General features: G+C 42.3%; 1 protein-coding gene across 3 annotated transcripts in view; it reads left to right on the forward strand.

The window, feature by feature from the left end:
• Positions 1 to 831: 831 nt before the first annotated feature.
• Positions 832 to 13,124, forward strand: part of ralgapa2 (Ral GTPase activating protein catalytic subunit alpha 2) — a 150,485-nt gene continuing 138,192 nt past the window's right edge. For all 3 annotated transcript variants that reach the window (XM_014210399.3, XM_014210401.3, XM_014210400.3), the window contains exon 1: positions 832 to 1,112. In XM_014210399.3, the coding sequence (XP_014065874.2) occupies positions 1,007 to 1,112 (106 nt within the window). In that variant the 5' untranslated portion in view covers positions 832 to 1,006. The remainder of the gene's footprint in view (positions 1,113 to 13,124) is intronic.

Genomic DNA, 13,124 nt, shown 5'->3' on the forward strand with positions numbered 1-13,124 from the left:
TAGACCAAGGTGCAGCGTGTCGAGTGCTCATGATGAATATTTATTTTAACTCAGAACACTAAAGAAAAAATAGCAACGAGAAAACGAAAGCGCACAGTTCTGTTATGTACATAAACTAAACAGAAGACAACTACCCACAAACACAGGTGGGTGGAAAAAAAAAACTACTTAAATATGATCTCCAATTAGAGACAACGAGGACCAGCTGCCTCCAATTGGAGATCATCCCAAAAAACAACATAGAAATAGAAAACTAGAACCTAAACATAGATATACAAAACATAGAAAAACACAAAACACCCCGTTACGCCCTGACCTACTCTACCATAGAAAATAACATCTTACCATGGTCAGGACGTGACACCCACACCAGATTTTGCCAGTGTAATCTGATATGCCTACTTGTGTCTTTGAAAATTAATTATATGAGGCTATATATTTTTGTAGTCATTCATGGACAGTTTTGAATAAGTCATACAAATAAGCATTGGATGTTAAATGCTCCTGGCCTCAAATAAATAATATTTGACATTTTAGTTTGTGCACCTGCTAGTTTGTACACATCATAAACGCGTCATGTTTTGTCTATGTAGCGTAAGATGATGGCAAGGATCTTCAACTAGTAGGCATAAACCACCTGAATATTGATTCATTTGTTTTTTCTTGAAGGTTGGGTGATTTTGAAAAATGTATTGTTATAACAAGAACATTTTCACACACCCAGCTCTCCAAGACAGTGGTAATATTAAGTTTGTGTTAAATAGTTAGCATGGGGCAGGCGCTTGAGCACTTGCTAGATACGTACTACAGGGGGCGTGGCCACGTTACGAGCTGCGCTTCCGTGTTTACACACCCACGAAAAAGGAGGGGACTAGCGGCGCAAAGTATGCTCACGGAGCAAGCATAGAGCGGTGGTGAGGAAAGTGACGGTGTCACAGCATAGGCTCACTATATGGTAAAGAAGAGGTAACTTATTCTAGCTTTCAAAATTGCTTTTTACAGCGGAATGTTCACTCGAAGGGGCCATGGAGACGTCAAGAAATCTACACAGAAAGTTCTGGACCCAAAGAAGGATGTATTGACCCGACTGAAGCACCTCCGGTCACTGTTAGGTGAGTGACATGTCATCGAGCTTTGATGCAGCACCAGTGACTCGCTCGATTATTGATGGTGCCTGCCTCCTAGTAAGCTAGCTAGCTAACCTTTGAGTCCAATGTTTTTTTGTTTTTTGTTTTTTTACCACGTCGAATATATGTGGCATCATGCTAACCTATATGATAAAGGTGGAGCTGGCTAACGTTAGCTAGCTAAGCCAAGCCATCCTTTGTGGTTAGCGCGTCTGTCTAACGTTCGTTTGCAAGCCACCAGTAGTGTCATTGTAGAACTGTTAGCCAGAGCTAGCTGATTAGCATGCCAGTCAGCAGCAGGCAGGTTACAAAAGCCTAGCCATCTAGTTAGCTTTGTGCTAACAAGGTGCTTCGCTTCACGTCCTAGGTACTAACTAGATGGGCAGTTTTGTTTGCAAGTTGGCTACTTGCTTACTAGCTATCAACCTCCAGTCCTTCAAGGGCTTGTTAGCTAACATAGCAACTGGCACTGTCTAGCTTGTTAAACTCAATGAATTGTATATTGCTAGGCTAGCTAGCATTAACAAAAGAGCCATTCAGTAACGTTAGCCAACATTTGGAGATGACATCTGAACAGAATGCACATTACACTTTGTTGAAACATGTAGCTAGTTTGCTAGTCCCACACATTAAATTAGCCTTTGGGTGTACTTTCAATTTCTTACCTAGCCAGTTAGCTACATATTCAGATAGTATTGCATAATTCATAGGTTGTTGTCACATGACATGGCTACCTATTCTTATTGAATGCGATTTATTTTGTCCTGATGCAGACAGTAGGAAATGATAGGAATAGCCAGCCTAACAATTAGGTACGTTTTTTTTTCTATTAGCTGCAAGTAAAGTATCTTATCAGTTATCTGTTTGAGACATTAGTCTATATATCAAAAACAAAGTGAAAATAGAGGAATTGAATAGAAGATGCCTGCCTATTGTATAGGCGTACCTATCTTACCCCGGGTATGGTTATCAGAGAAAGGATGTGGGGGGGAAATATGACAGGTGACTGTAGTTCTGCTAGTTTGTTCTCCTTGGTGAAATGAACCACTGTTTCAGTTCATTTTTGTGGAATTTATCATACCAGGCTTTGTTTAAATGTGTTTAAGTCTATCTCACTATCAGTTCCTACCTAGAGTTTCAATGGTCAATATTGTTTCTATCACTCATCTTATGCAAAAATTCAGATGACTGCAACGACAAGAAAATACATTTGTACAAATTGCATATATGTTTGGAATGACAGATTGTGGATCTAACTCTTTTTAATTGGACACACAGTCAGGTCCATCATTTTTGGCACCCTTAATAAAGACGAGGGGAAAAAAATACGAATTATACTGCGCTATATTGTATGCAACAAAACAAATGGACATTTATTTTATGCTACAATTGCTCAGTGAAAGATTTTGTTTAACAAGTAATACATAAACATCTCAAGATACTGGTCAAAATGATTGGCACCCCTGTTTTCAATACTCAAGTCTTTTTATCCAATGTTTTATGAGACTGGAGAACATTTTAGACCATTCCTTCATACAGAATCTTTCCAGATCCTTGATATCCTTTGTCTGCTCTTATGGACTGCCCTCTTCAATTCACGCCATACGTTTTCAATGGGGTTCAAGTCCAGAGACTGAGATGGCCATTGCAAAATGTAGATTTTTTTTTGTGGTCAATAAACCATTTCTTTGTTAATTTTGATTAGTGCTTGGGGTTTTTGTTTTTTGCTGGAAGATCCACTTCCGTCCAAGTGTCAGCCTTCTGGCGAGGGCAACCAGGGTTTTTGGCTAAAATGTCATGGTACTTGGTAAAGTTCATGACCAGTGGAAGCAAAATAACCCCATAACATCAAAGATCCACCACCATATTTTACTGTAGGTATGATATACTTTTCTGCATATGCTTCTGTTTTTCAATGCCAAACCCACCACTGGTGTCCGTGGCCAAACTACTCTGTCTGACCATAGTACCGGCATGAAACTAGAGTTCTTTGGCCATGCACACCAGTAGTAGCCCCAACGTGTTCTCCAACCTCACAAAACATCTTTATAAAAAGGCTCAGCGTTGTTATCATCACAAGGGGAGAGTGCTAGAGTATTGAACACAGGGGTGCCAATAATTTTGACCCCTATCTTTTAGATTTTTTTTCATCACTTAAAATAATATAATAGCCATTTTTTTTGGAGCATACAATATCTTTATCAAGGGTGCCAATAATTGTGGAGCTGACTGTAAATCGAGGACATAGACGCCTCATTATATTACTCTTTCACATTGAATGCTGTTTAAAAAAAGTATCTTCTCCATTTATTTGCAGATGGGACTCTTCTAAAGAAAGTCCTGTTTGTTAACCTAGGGTCTACCTTTGAACAGGAAGCGTCATTCCGTGTTGTAGGCCTAGGTTATATACATACTGTAAGGTCATTTAGCCTAATTTCCCTCTGCATCAGTATCATTCCATGCCAAACATCCAGAAATATTGCCAGACTCCCACTCTCTTCTTGTGGTGTCTTTTATGAAGCTCATTGTGGAGCGGTGTGCTAGTTGGACCATTTCAATTGACTCACCTTGCCTGAGCCCATCTTTTAACAGGCTTGCTGACCTGTAGAACACCTGTATCTGGGACTGGCCCCTTGTCAGGCACCTACCTATCAACCACTTTACACTGTGTCTGTGTACAAATCTCCATCTCAAAAAAGTGCTGAACTAGCGCAAAGGTGGTTAATATGTCAAAAGTCTATCAGGGTACTTTCCTGCTGACGCTGCACATTCAATGTCAAGACTTGTACGGTCAAGATAGAGGTCAACAGTGGTCCAAGGGAGTCTGTTACTTCCCTACGGTTTTTCTTGTCCTCATGTGTGGGCAAAGATTAGGCAGGTCTCTTTGTGCAGCAGCTGATAGCTGGGCCTTCATATTGATGTCTGTTGGCCACCCCACCTCCCTCCTGCAGTCAGTGTTTTCAACGAAGAATGATTTCCTCCTGGTCTGGTGCTGGCTGGTTCCTGTGTGGACAGGAAGTGGGGATGAGTGATGGGGTGCTGGACAAAGCAGGGAGTCTAGGGGGAACGTTGACCTCTTTAAAATAAAAATAGAAAATGATTGTGCTGTTATTGGATATCTTGGTGAAAGCTTACAAAGCTATGTGGTTTTTATTGTCATGTTCAAAAGGCATATTTTGACGAGAACTTGGACAGATTTAAACACACTGACCAAAGAACACAGACAAATGCCACTCCCTCGATTCTTACAAAATGATTAAATATGCCACTTCTGATGTTTTTGATATCAAGATTGGAATTATATTAAAGGTCCTTCTAAATGTCAGGGACATCCTGAAACCACTGAGAGTCTGGACTCTGTCCCTGGTGCCCCTTGACATCTTGACCAGTGTTTTCCACAAGCACATGGAGTAGCCAGCCAAATAGAAAAGGAGCCTGCTGGGGGTTCAGAGCTTGTTTGGTTAACAAATCTTGATTTTGGTGGCCTCTGGTACATTCTACTGCTTTTATTCCATCTGAAATACACAGTGAAATGATTGAATACTTCATTGAGTTTACCTCCCAGAGTGGATTTTATTTTTTGTGGTATTGTGTACAATTTGAATTACAGGAAATTTATGAATTCAGTGTGTGCCTATTTTTTTGGGGGGGGGATATCGTCTAGGACTATTTTCTAAGACCTATCAACCTTTTTTGTAACATTTAACCTTGTTTTCTCTTGATTTAAAGTATTTTCCTGCAAGATATGAAAACAGAAGAATGAAGTAAAATAGCCCAAATTATCTTGAAATTGTGTGATGGGCACTTTTTCAAATGGAAAAATGGGGTCTCATAAATCAACAGAACAGATGCTCAGTTAAGTTCTGGGTCCATACGTGTTAAGAGTAGAGGTCGACCGATTAATCGGAATGGCTGAATAATTAGGGCCGGTTTCAAGTTTTCATAATAATCGGTATTTTGGGACACTGATTTGCCGAATTTAATATATATATTTTTTTGTATTATTATTTTTTTTTACACCTTTTTATTTAACTAGGCAAGTCAGTTAAGAACACATTCTTATTTTCAATGACGACCTAGGAACGATGGGTTAACTGCCTTGTTCAGGGGCAGAATGACAGATTTTTACCTTGTCAGCTCGGGGATTCAATCTAGCAACCTTACGGTTAACTAGTCCAACGCTCTAACCACCTGCTTTACATTGCACTCCACAAGGAGCCTGCCTGTTACGCGAATGCAGTAAGAAGCCAAGGTAAGTTGCTAGCTAGCATTAAACTTATAAAAATCAATCAATCATAATCACTAGTTAACTACACATGGTTGATATTACTAGTTTATCTAGCCTGTCCTGCGTTGCATATAATCGATGCGGTGCGCATTCACGAAAAAGGACTGTCATTGCTCCAACGTGTACCTAACCATAAACATCGATGTCTTTCTTAAAATCAATACACAAGTATATATTTTTAAAACTGCTTATTTAGCTAAAAGAAGTCCAGGTTAGCAGGCAATATTTACCAGGTGAAATTGTGTCACTTCTCTTGCGTTCATTGCACGCAGAGTCAGGGTATATGCAACAGTTTGGGCCGCCTGGCTCGTTGCGAACTAATTTGCCAGAATTTTACGTAATTATGACATAACATTGAAGGTTGTGCAATGTAACAGGAATATTTACACTTAGGGATGCCACCTGTTAGATAAAATACGTAACGGTTCCGTATTTCACTGAAAGAAAAAACGTTTTGTTTTCGAGATGATAGTTTCCGGATTCGACCATATTAATGACCTAAGGCTCATATTTCTGTGTGTTTATTATATTATAGTTAAGTCTGATTTGATAGAGCAGTCTGACTGAGCGGTGGTAGGCACCAGCAGGTTCGTAAGCATTCATTCAAACAGCACTTTTGTGCGTTTTGCCAGCAGCTCTTCGCAGTTCTCACAGACACTCCAAAACAAAATCTCACAGACACTCAAACACTCTGGACAACCAGAGACTTTCTGTCGAATTACTCCCTGTAGATGGATCGAGTGTTTTCAACAGAGAGACAGCAAAGACATACACACGTAAATATTAGTGATACATCGATATGACATTTTTGGCCGATACCGATATCCAATATTTTCCTTGCCAAAAAAATCCATATCGATATTAACAATTTTAGCTGCCTTTTATGCATTCTAGTACAGTTAAATATTTAACACACACATGGACGCAGCGGTCTAAGGCACTGCATCTCAGTGCAAGAGGCGTCACTACAGTCCCTGGTTTGAATCCAGGCTCTAACACATCCTGCTGTGATTGGGAGTCCCATAGGGATTTGGGGGGGGGCAAAATCAAAAGTAACAGTCAGTATCTGGTGTGGCCACCAGCTGCATTAAGTACTGCAGTGCATCTCCTCCTTATGGACTGCACCAGATTTGCCAGTTCTTGCTGTGAGATGTTACCCCACTCTTCCACCAAGGCACCTGCAAGTTCCCGGACATTTCTAGGGGGAATGGCCCTAGCCCTCACCCCCCGAGCCAACAGGTCCCAGACATGCTCAATGGGATTGAGATCCGGGCTCTTCGCTTGCCATGGCAGAACAATGACATTCCTGTCTTGCAGGAAATCACGCATAGAACGAGCAGTATGGCTGGTGGCATTGTCATGCTGGAGGGTCATGTCAGGATGAGTCTGTAGGAAGGGTACCACATGAGGGTGGAGGATGTCTTCCCAGTAACGCACAGCGTTGAGATTGCCTGCAATGACAACAAGCTCAGTTCAATGATGCTGTGACACACCGCCCCAGACCATGACGGACCCTCCACCTCCAAATCGATCCCGCTCCAGAGTACAGGCCTCGGTGTAACACTCATTCCTTCGACGATAAACGTGAATCCTACCATCACCCCTGGTGAGACAAAACCGCGACTCGTCAGTGAAGAGCACTTTTTGCCAATCCTGTCTGGTCTAGCGACGGTGGGTTTGTTCCCATAGGCGACGGTGAAGTCTGGTGAGGACCAGCCTTACAACAGGCCTACAAGCACTCAGTCCAGCCTCTCTCAGCCTATTGCGGATAGTCTGAGCACTGATGGAGGGATTGTGCGTTCCTAGTGTAACTCAGGCAGTTGTTGTTGCCATCCTGTACGTGTCCTGCAGGTGTGATGTTCGGATGTACCGATCCTGTGCAGGTGTTGTTACACGTGGTCTGCCACTGCGAGGACGATCAGCTGTTGGTCCTGTAGCGCTGTCTTAGGCGTCTCACAGTACGGACTTTGCAAATAATTTCCCTGGCCACATCTGCAGTCTTCATGCCTCCTTGCAGCATGCCTAAAGCACGTTCACACAGATGAGCAGGGACCCTGGGCATCTTTCTTTTGGTGTTTTTCAGTCCGTAGAAAGGCCTCCTTTAGTGTCCTAAGTTTTCATAACTGTGACCTCAATTGCCTTCCGTCTGTAAGCTGTTAATGTCTTAACCACCGTTCCGCAGGTGCATGTTCATTAATTGGTTATGGTTCGTTGAACAAGCATGGGAAACAGTGTTTAAACCCTTTACAATGAAGATCTGTGAAGTTGTTTAGATTTTTACGAATTATCTTTGAAAGACAGGGTCCTGGTAAAGGGACGTTTCTTTTTTTGCTGAGTTTAGGTTGCGGTCGAACAAATGCGGTCGAAGTTGAGGTCGAACAAATTATGCTTTATTACGAATTCATTATTGTAAACACATTGTTTGTGGCCGGTGTTTGCTGACTTTTTTTGTACAGCTTTGACAGTGCTACTGTATCTTTTTTGACACTCAAAGACCCAAACGACGTTCTATAGTATGTATGTCGTGAAGCTTGTAGAAGTGATGCTATTACTGTGTCATTCCGGTAGGGCAACATCTGAAAAATAGTGCACTTGGTAGTGTGTACCGGTGCTCGACCAGTCGGCAAAGCCAACATCACCCACGACAGAGAACGGTTGTTTGTCAAGGACAATGAATTCCATTATCTTGGCTTTAATGGATATCGCCTTTGAGTTGTCTCGCTGAAATTTTGTTACTCTTTCAAATGACTGCTCAACTTGTTGACTGCTCGATCCACACAGCAGACATTTTGGGCTAGTTTAGTATAATGCTGTGTTGCACGTATAGCGCAAAATCTTAAGTTCCGTCATTATATCATGTACCTACGTTATATCGGTATGCACGTCGGCGTTAAACTAGACATCGGCATTTTTAGCTAATAATCGGACGATTCTGATATGTTCTCCGACTATATCAAATTTATTTGATAGAGAGACTGACTGAATTAAATTCACACCGGATAAGACAGGAGAAATACTCCAGATATAACAGACTGACCCTTGCCCCCCGACACATAAACTACTGCAGCATAAATACTGGAGGCTGAGACAGGAAGGGTCGGGAGACACTGTGGCCCTGTCCGACGATAACCCCGGACAGGGCCAAACAGGTAGGATATAACCCCACACACTTTGCCAAAGCACAGCCCCCACACCACTAGAGGGATACCTTCAACCACCAACTTACCATCCTGAGACAAGGCTGAGTATAGCCCACAAAGATCTCCGCCAAACGGGGGCGCCAACCCAGACAGGAAGATCACTTCAGTGACTAAACCCTCTCAAGTGACGCACCCTCCTAGGGACAGCATGGAAGAGCACCAGTAAGCCAGTGACTCAGCCCCTGTTTATAGGGTTAGAGGCAGAGAATCCCAGTGGAGAGAGGGGAACCAGCCAGGCAGAGACAGCAAGGGTGGTTCGTTGCTCCAGTGCCTTTCCGTTCACCTTCACACTCCTGGGCCAGACTACTCTCAATCATAGGACCTACTGAAGAGATGAATCTTCAATAAAGACTTAAAATTTGAGACCGAGTCTGCGTCTCTCACATGGGTAGGCAGACCATTCCATAAAAATGGAGCTCTAAAGGAGAAAGCCCTGCCTCCAGCTGTTTGCTTAGAAATTCTAGAGACCGTTAGGAGGCCTGCGTCTTGTGACCGTAGTGTACGGGTAGGTATGTACGGCAGGACCAAATCGTAAAGATGGGTAGGAGCAAGCCCATGTAATGCTTTGTAGGTTAGCAGTTAAACCTTGAAATCAGCCCTTGCCTTAACAGGAAGCCAGTGTAGGGAGGCTAGCACTGGAGTAATGTGATCAAATTCTTTGGTTCTAGTCAAGATTCTAGTAGCCGTGTTTAGCACTAACTGAAGTTTATTTAGTGCTTTATCCTGTTAGCCAGAAAGTGGAGCATTGCGGTAGTCTAACCTAGAAGTGACAAAAGCATGGATACATTTTTCTGCATCATATTTGGACAGAAAGTTTCTGATATTTGCAATGTTAAGTAGATGGGGAAAAAAGCTGTCCTTGAAACAGTCTTGATATGTCCGTCAAAAGCGAGATCAGGGTCCAGAGTAACGCTGAGGTCCTTCACAGTTTTATTTGAGACGACTGTACAACCATCAAGATTAATTGTCAGATTCAACAGAAGATCTCTTTGTTTCTTGGGACCTAGAACAAGCATCTCTGTTTTGTCCGAGTTTAAAAGAAGAACATTTGCAGCCATCTACTTCCTTATGTGTGAAACACAGGCTTCCAGGGAGGGCAATTTTGGGGCTTCACCATGTTTTATAGAAATGTACAGCTGTGTGTCATCCGCATAGCAGTGAAAGTTAACATTATGTTTCCGAATGACATCACCAAGAGGTAAAATATATAGTGAAAACAATAGTCGTCCTAAAACGGAACCTTGAGGAACACTGAAATTTACAGTTGATTTGTTAGAGGACAAACCATCCACAGAGACAAACTGTTATCTTTCTGACAGATAAGATCTAAACCAGGCCAGAACTTGTCCGTGTAGACCAATTTGAGTTTCCAATCTCTCCAAAAGAATGTGGTGATCGATGGTATCAAAGCAGCACTAAGGTCTAGGAGCACGAGGACAGATGCAGAGCCTCGGTCTGACGCCATTAAAAGGTAATTTACCACCTTCACAAGAGCAGTCTCAGTGCTATGATGGGGTCTAAAACCAGACTGAAGCGTTTCGTATACATTGTTTGTCTTCAGGAAGGCAGTGACAGATTTGTAAAAAATTTGAGAGGAATGGGAGATTCGATATAGGCCGAATTTCTTTTCTTTAACCTGTTAGGGCTAGGGGGCAGTATTGACACGGCTGGATAAAAAACGTACCCGATTTAATCTGGTTACTACTCCTGCCCAGTAACTAGAATATGCATATAATTATTGGCTTTGGATAGAAAACACTCCAAAGTTTCTAAAACTGTTTGAATGGTGTCTGTGAGTATAACAGAACTCAAATGGCAGGTCAAAACCTGAGAAGATTCTGTACAGGAAGTACCCTGTCTGACCATTTCTTGGCCTTCTTTGCCATCTCTATCCATTACAAAGGATCTCTGCTGTTACGTGACACTTCCTACGGCTCACATGGGCTCTCAGAAGGCGGCAAAAAGCTGAATCGTGGCTTTGCAGGCTCTGGCTGAAAAAAAAAAAAAAAGTAGCGCGTTTGGGTAGTGGCTGGTTACAGTACTGTGAGACTCAGGCTCGTGCCCGCGTCGACCGAATGCTTTGTTTTCTTTCCTCCGTTTACCTAAACGGAGATTCCCGGTCGGAATATTATCGCTTTTTTACGAGAAAAATGGCATAAAAATGGATTTTAAACAGCGGTTGACATGCTTCGAAGTACGGTAATGGAATATTTAGATTTTTTTTGTCACGAATTGCGCCATGCTCGCAACCCTGATTTACCATTTCGGATAGTGTCTGGAACGCACGAACAAAACGCCGCTATTTGGATATAACGATGGATTATTTTGGACCAAACCAACATTTGTTATTGAAGTAGCAGTCCTGGGAATGCATTCTGACGAAGACAACAAAGGTAATCAAACTTTTGTAATAGTAAATCTGATTTTGGTGAAGGCTAAACTTGCTGGGTGTCTAAATAGCTAGCTCGTGATGGCTGGGCTATGTACTTAGAATATTGCAAAATGTGCTTTCACCAAAAAGCTATTTTAAAATCGGACATATCGAGTACATAGAGGAGTTCTGTATCTATAATTCTTAAAATAATTGTTATGCTTTTTGTGAACGTTTATCGTGAGTAATTTAGTAAATTCCCTGGAAGTTTGCGGGGGGTATGCTAGTTCTGAACGTCACATGCTAATGTAAAAAGCTGGTTTTTGATATAAATATGAACTTGATTGAACAAAACATGCATGTATTGTATAACATAATGTCCTAGGGTTGTCATCTGATGAAGATCATCAAAGGTTAGTGCTGCATTTAGCTGTGGTTTGGGTTTTTGTGACATTATATGCTGGCTTGAAAAATGGGTGTCTGATTATTTCTGGCTGGGTACTCTCCTGACATAATCTAATGTTTTGTTTTCGTTGTAAAGCCTTTTTGAAATCGGACAGTGTGGTTAGATTAACGAGAGTCTTGTCTTTAAAATGCTGTAAAATAGTCATATGTTTGAGAAATTGAAGTAATAGCATTTCTAAGGTATTTGAAAATCGCGCCACGGGATTCAACTGGCTGTTGCGTAGGTGGGACGAATTCGTCCCGCCTAGCCCAGAGAGGTTAAATAACTTTTCCCGTGGTTCCCCAGATTACTACTTAATTGTTATATGATTCATTTAATCGCGTAATAATTGATCATGGTATGTCATTATTTTATAAAATAACAAGCAAACACATTTAAGATAGTCAAGACTTGACACTACGTTGTATTTTGGAATGGCAAGAACATATGAGGTCGACTTTATTCAGTCAAGCTTGCTGTTCGCCAATCAACGTACAGGAAGTCAATACGCCAACACTTTGTGGCTGCATATGAAACACGAAAGAAAATAACTGAATGTGCCAGAAAACAATAGGCTAAGTTTATTTCGACTCATCGTTACCTCTAGCGGGAGAGGACTCTGCAGCTTTTTTTTCTGATTTGCTAATTGAAAAGTAGCCTAGTTTTAATTTAAGTTGAAAAGGTACACGGCTGAAAATTGCTGTGTAACCTGCTGTATAGCCGACATTCAGCGCTAGTGGAAAACATTGCTTGACTCAAGTTTGATTTAGGCCCAATATCACAGTATGACATGACAGCATCAGTAGGCTATACCAAGGTCTATGGTCAGGAAATAGTCACAGCCCTAAGACTACTGTTGGCTACTTGAAGGGGAATTCTGCAGAGAGTCTATTTTCAGTGGAGTTCTTTTGTTGGTTTTGGTGCCCAGTGAGGATATCTGTAATGTTGAGTGTGTGAGCTGCTGCATGTTAATTTGCTGGTCATGCCTGACTGGATCTGCCTGAGGTTGTTAATTACAGGAGCCTGCTAGACCACCTGATCACACATGGCTCTGTGACTGGAGCTGTGCATGGCTATTCCTTAACTTGGAATACACACACACAGTACATGTGTATGCACACACCACACAGAAGTGTGAGTGTGAGCACGAGAGAGAAGACAGAATGTTGGCCACAGTGTCACTTCATCCTCTTTCCTCCTTATGCTTTTGCGGTGAGTGATGGTGGGGTCAGGGTCAACTAGGATGGCTGCTGTTAGGAGGTAAAGCTCTGGGGAAACAATCACTGCCACATCGGAAACAAAGTCAGCAAGGTCCTTTTCCCTGCTGAGTCAAGCTGAGACCTTGACATGTGATTTTCACCTTTTCAAAACACACTGGATAGATACAATCTCGTTTTCCTTCATCCCTGTCCACAGTGTAGCCTACTTTCAATCACTTGCTGCTTTTCATACTGCTCCCGCTGGCTTTCTGTCTAACTCCCACCCGCTACCGCAGCTTTTCATACGGCTCCCGCTGGCTTTCTGTCCGACTCCCGCCCGCTACCGCAGCTTTTCATACGGCTCCCGCTGGCTTTCTGTCCGACTCCCGCCTGCTACCGCAGCTTTTCATACCGCTCCCGCTGGCTTTCTGTCTGACTCCCGCCCACTACTGCAGCTTTTCATACGGCTCCCGCTGGCTTTCTGTCCGACTCCC

Source organism: Salmo salar, chromosome 09 (assembly GCF_965601325.2).
Source record: "Salmo salar chromosome 09, fSalSal1, whole genome shotgun sequence".
NCBI classification, from domain to species: Eukaryota; Metazoa; Chordata; class Actinopteri; order Salmoniformes; family Salmonidae; genus Salmo; species Salmo salar.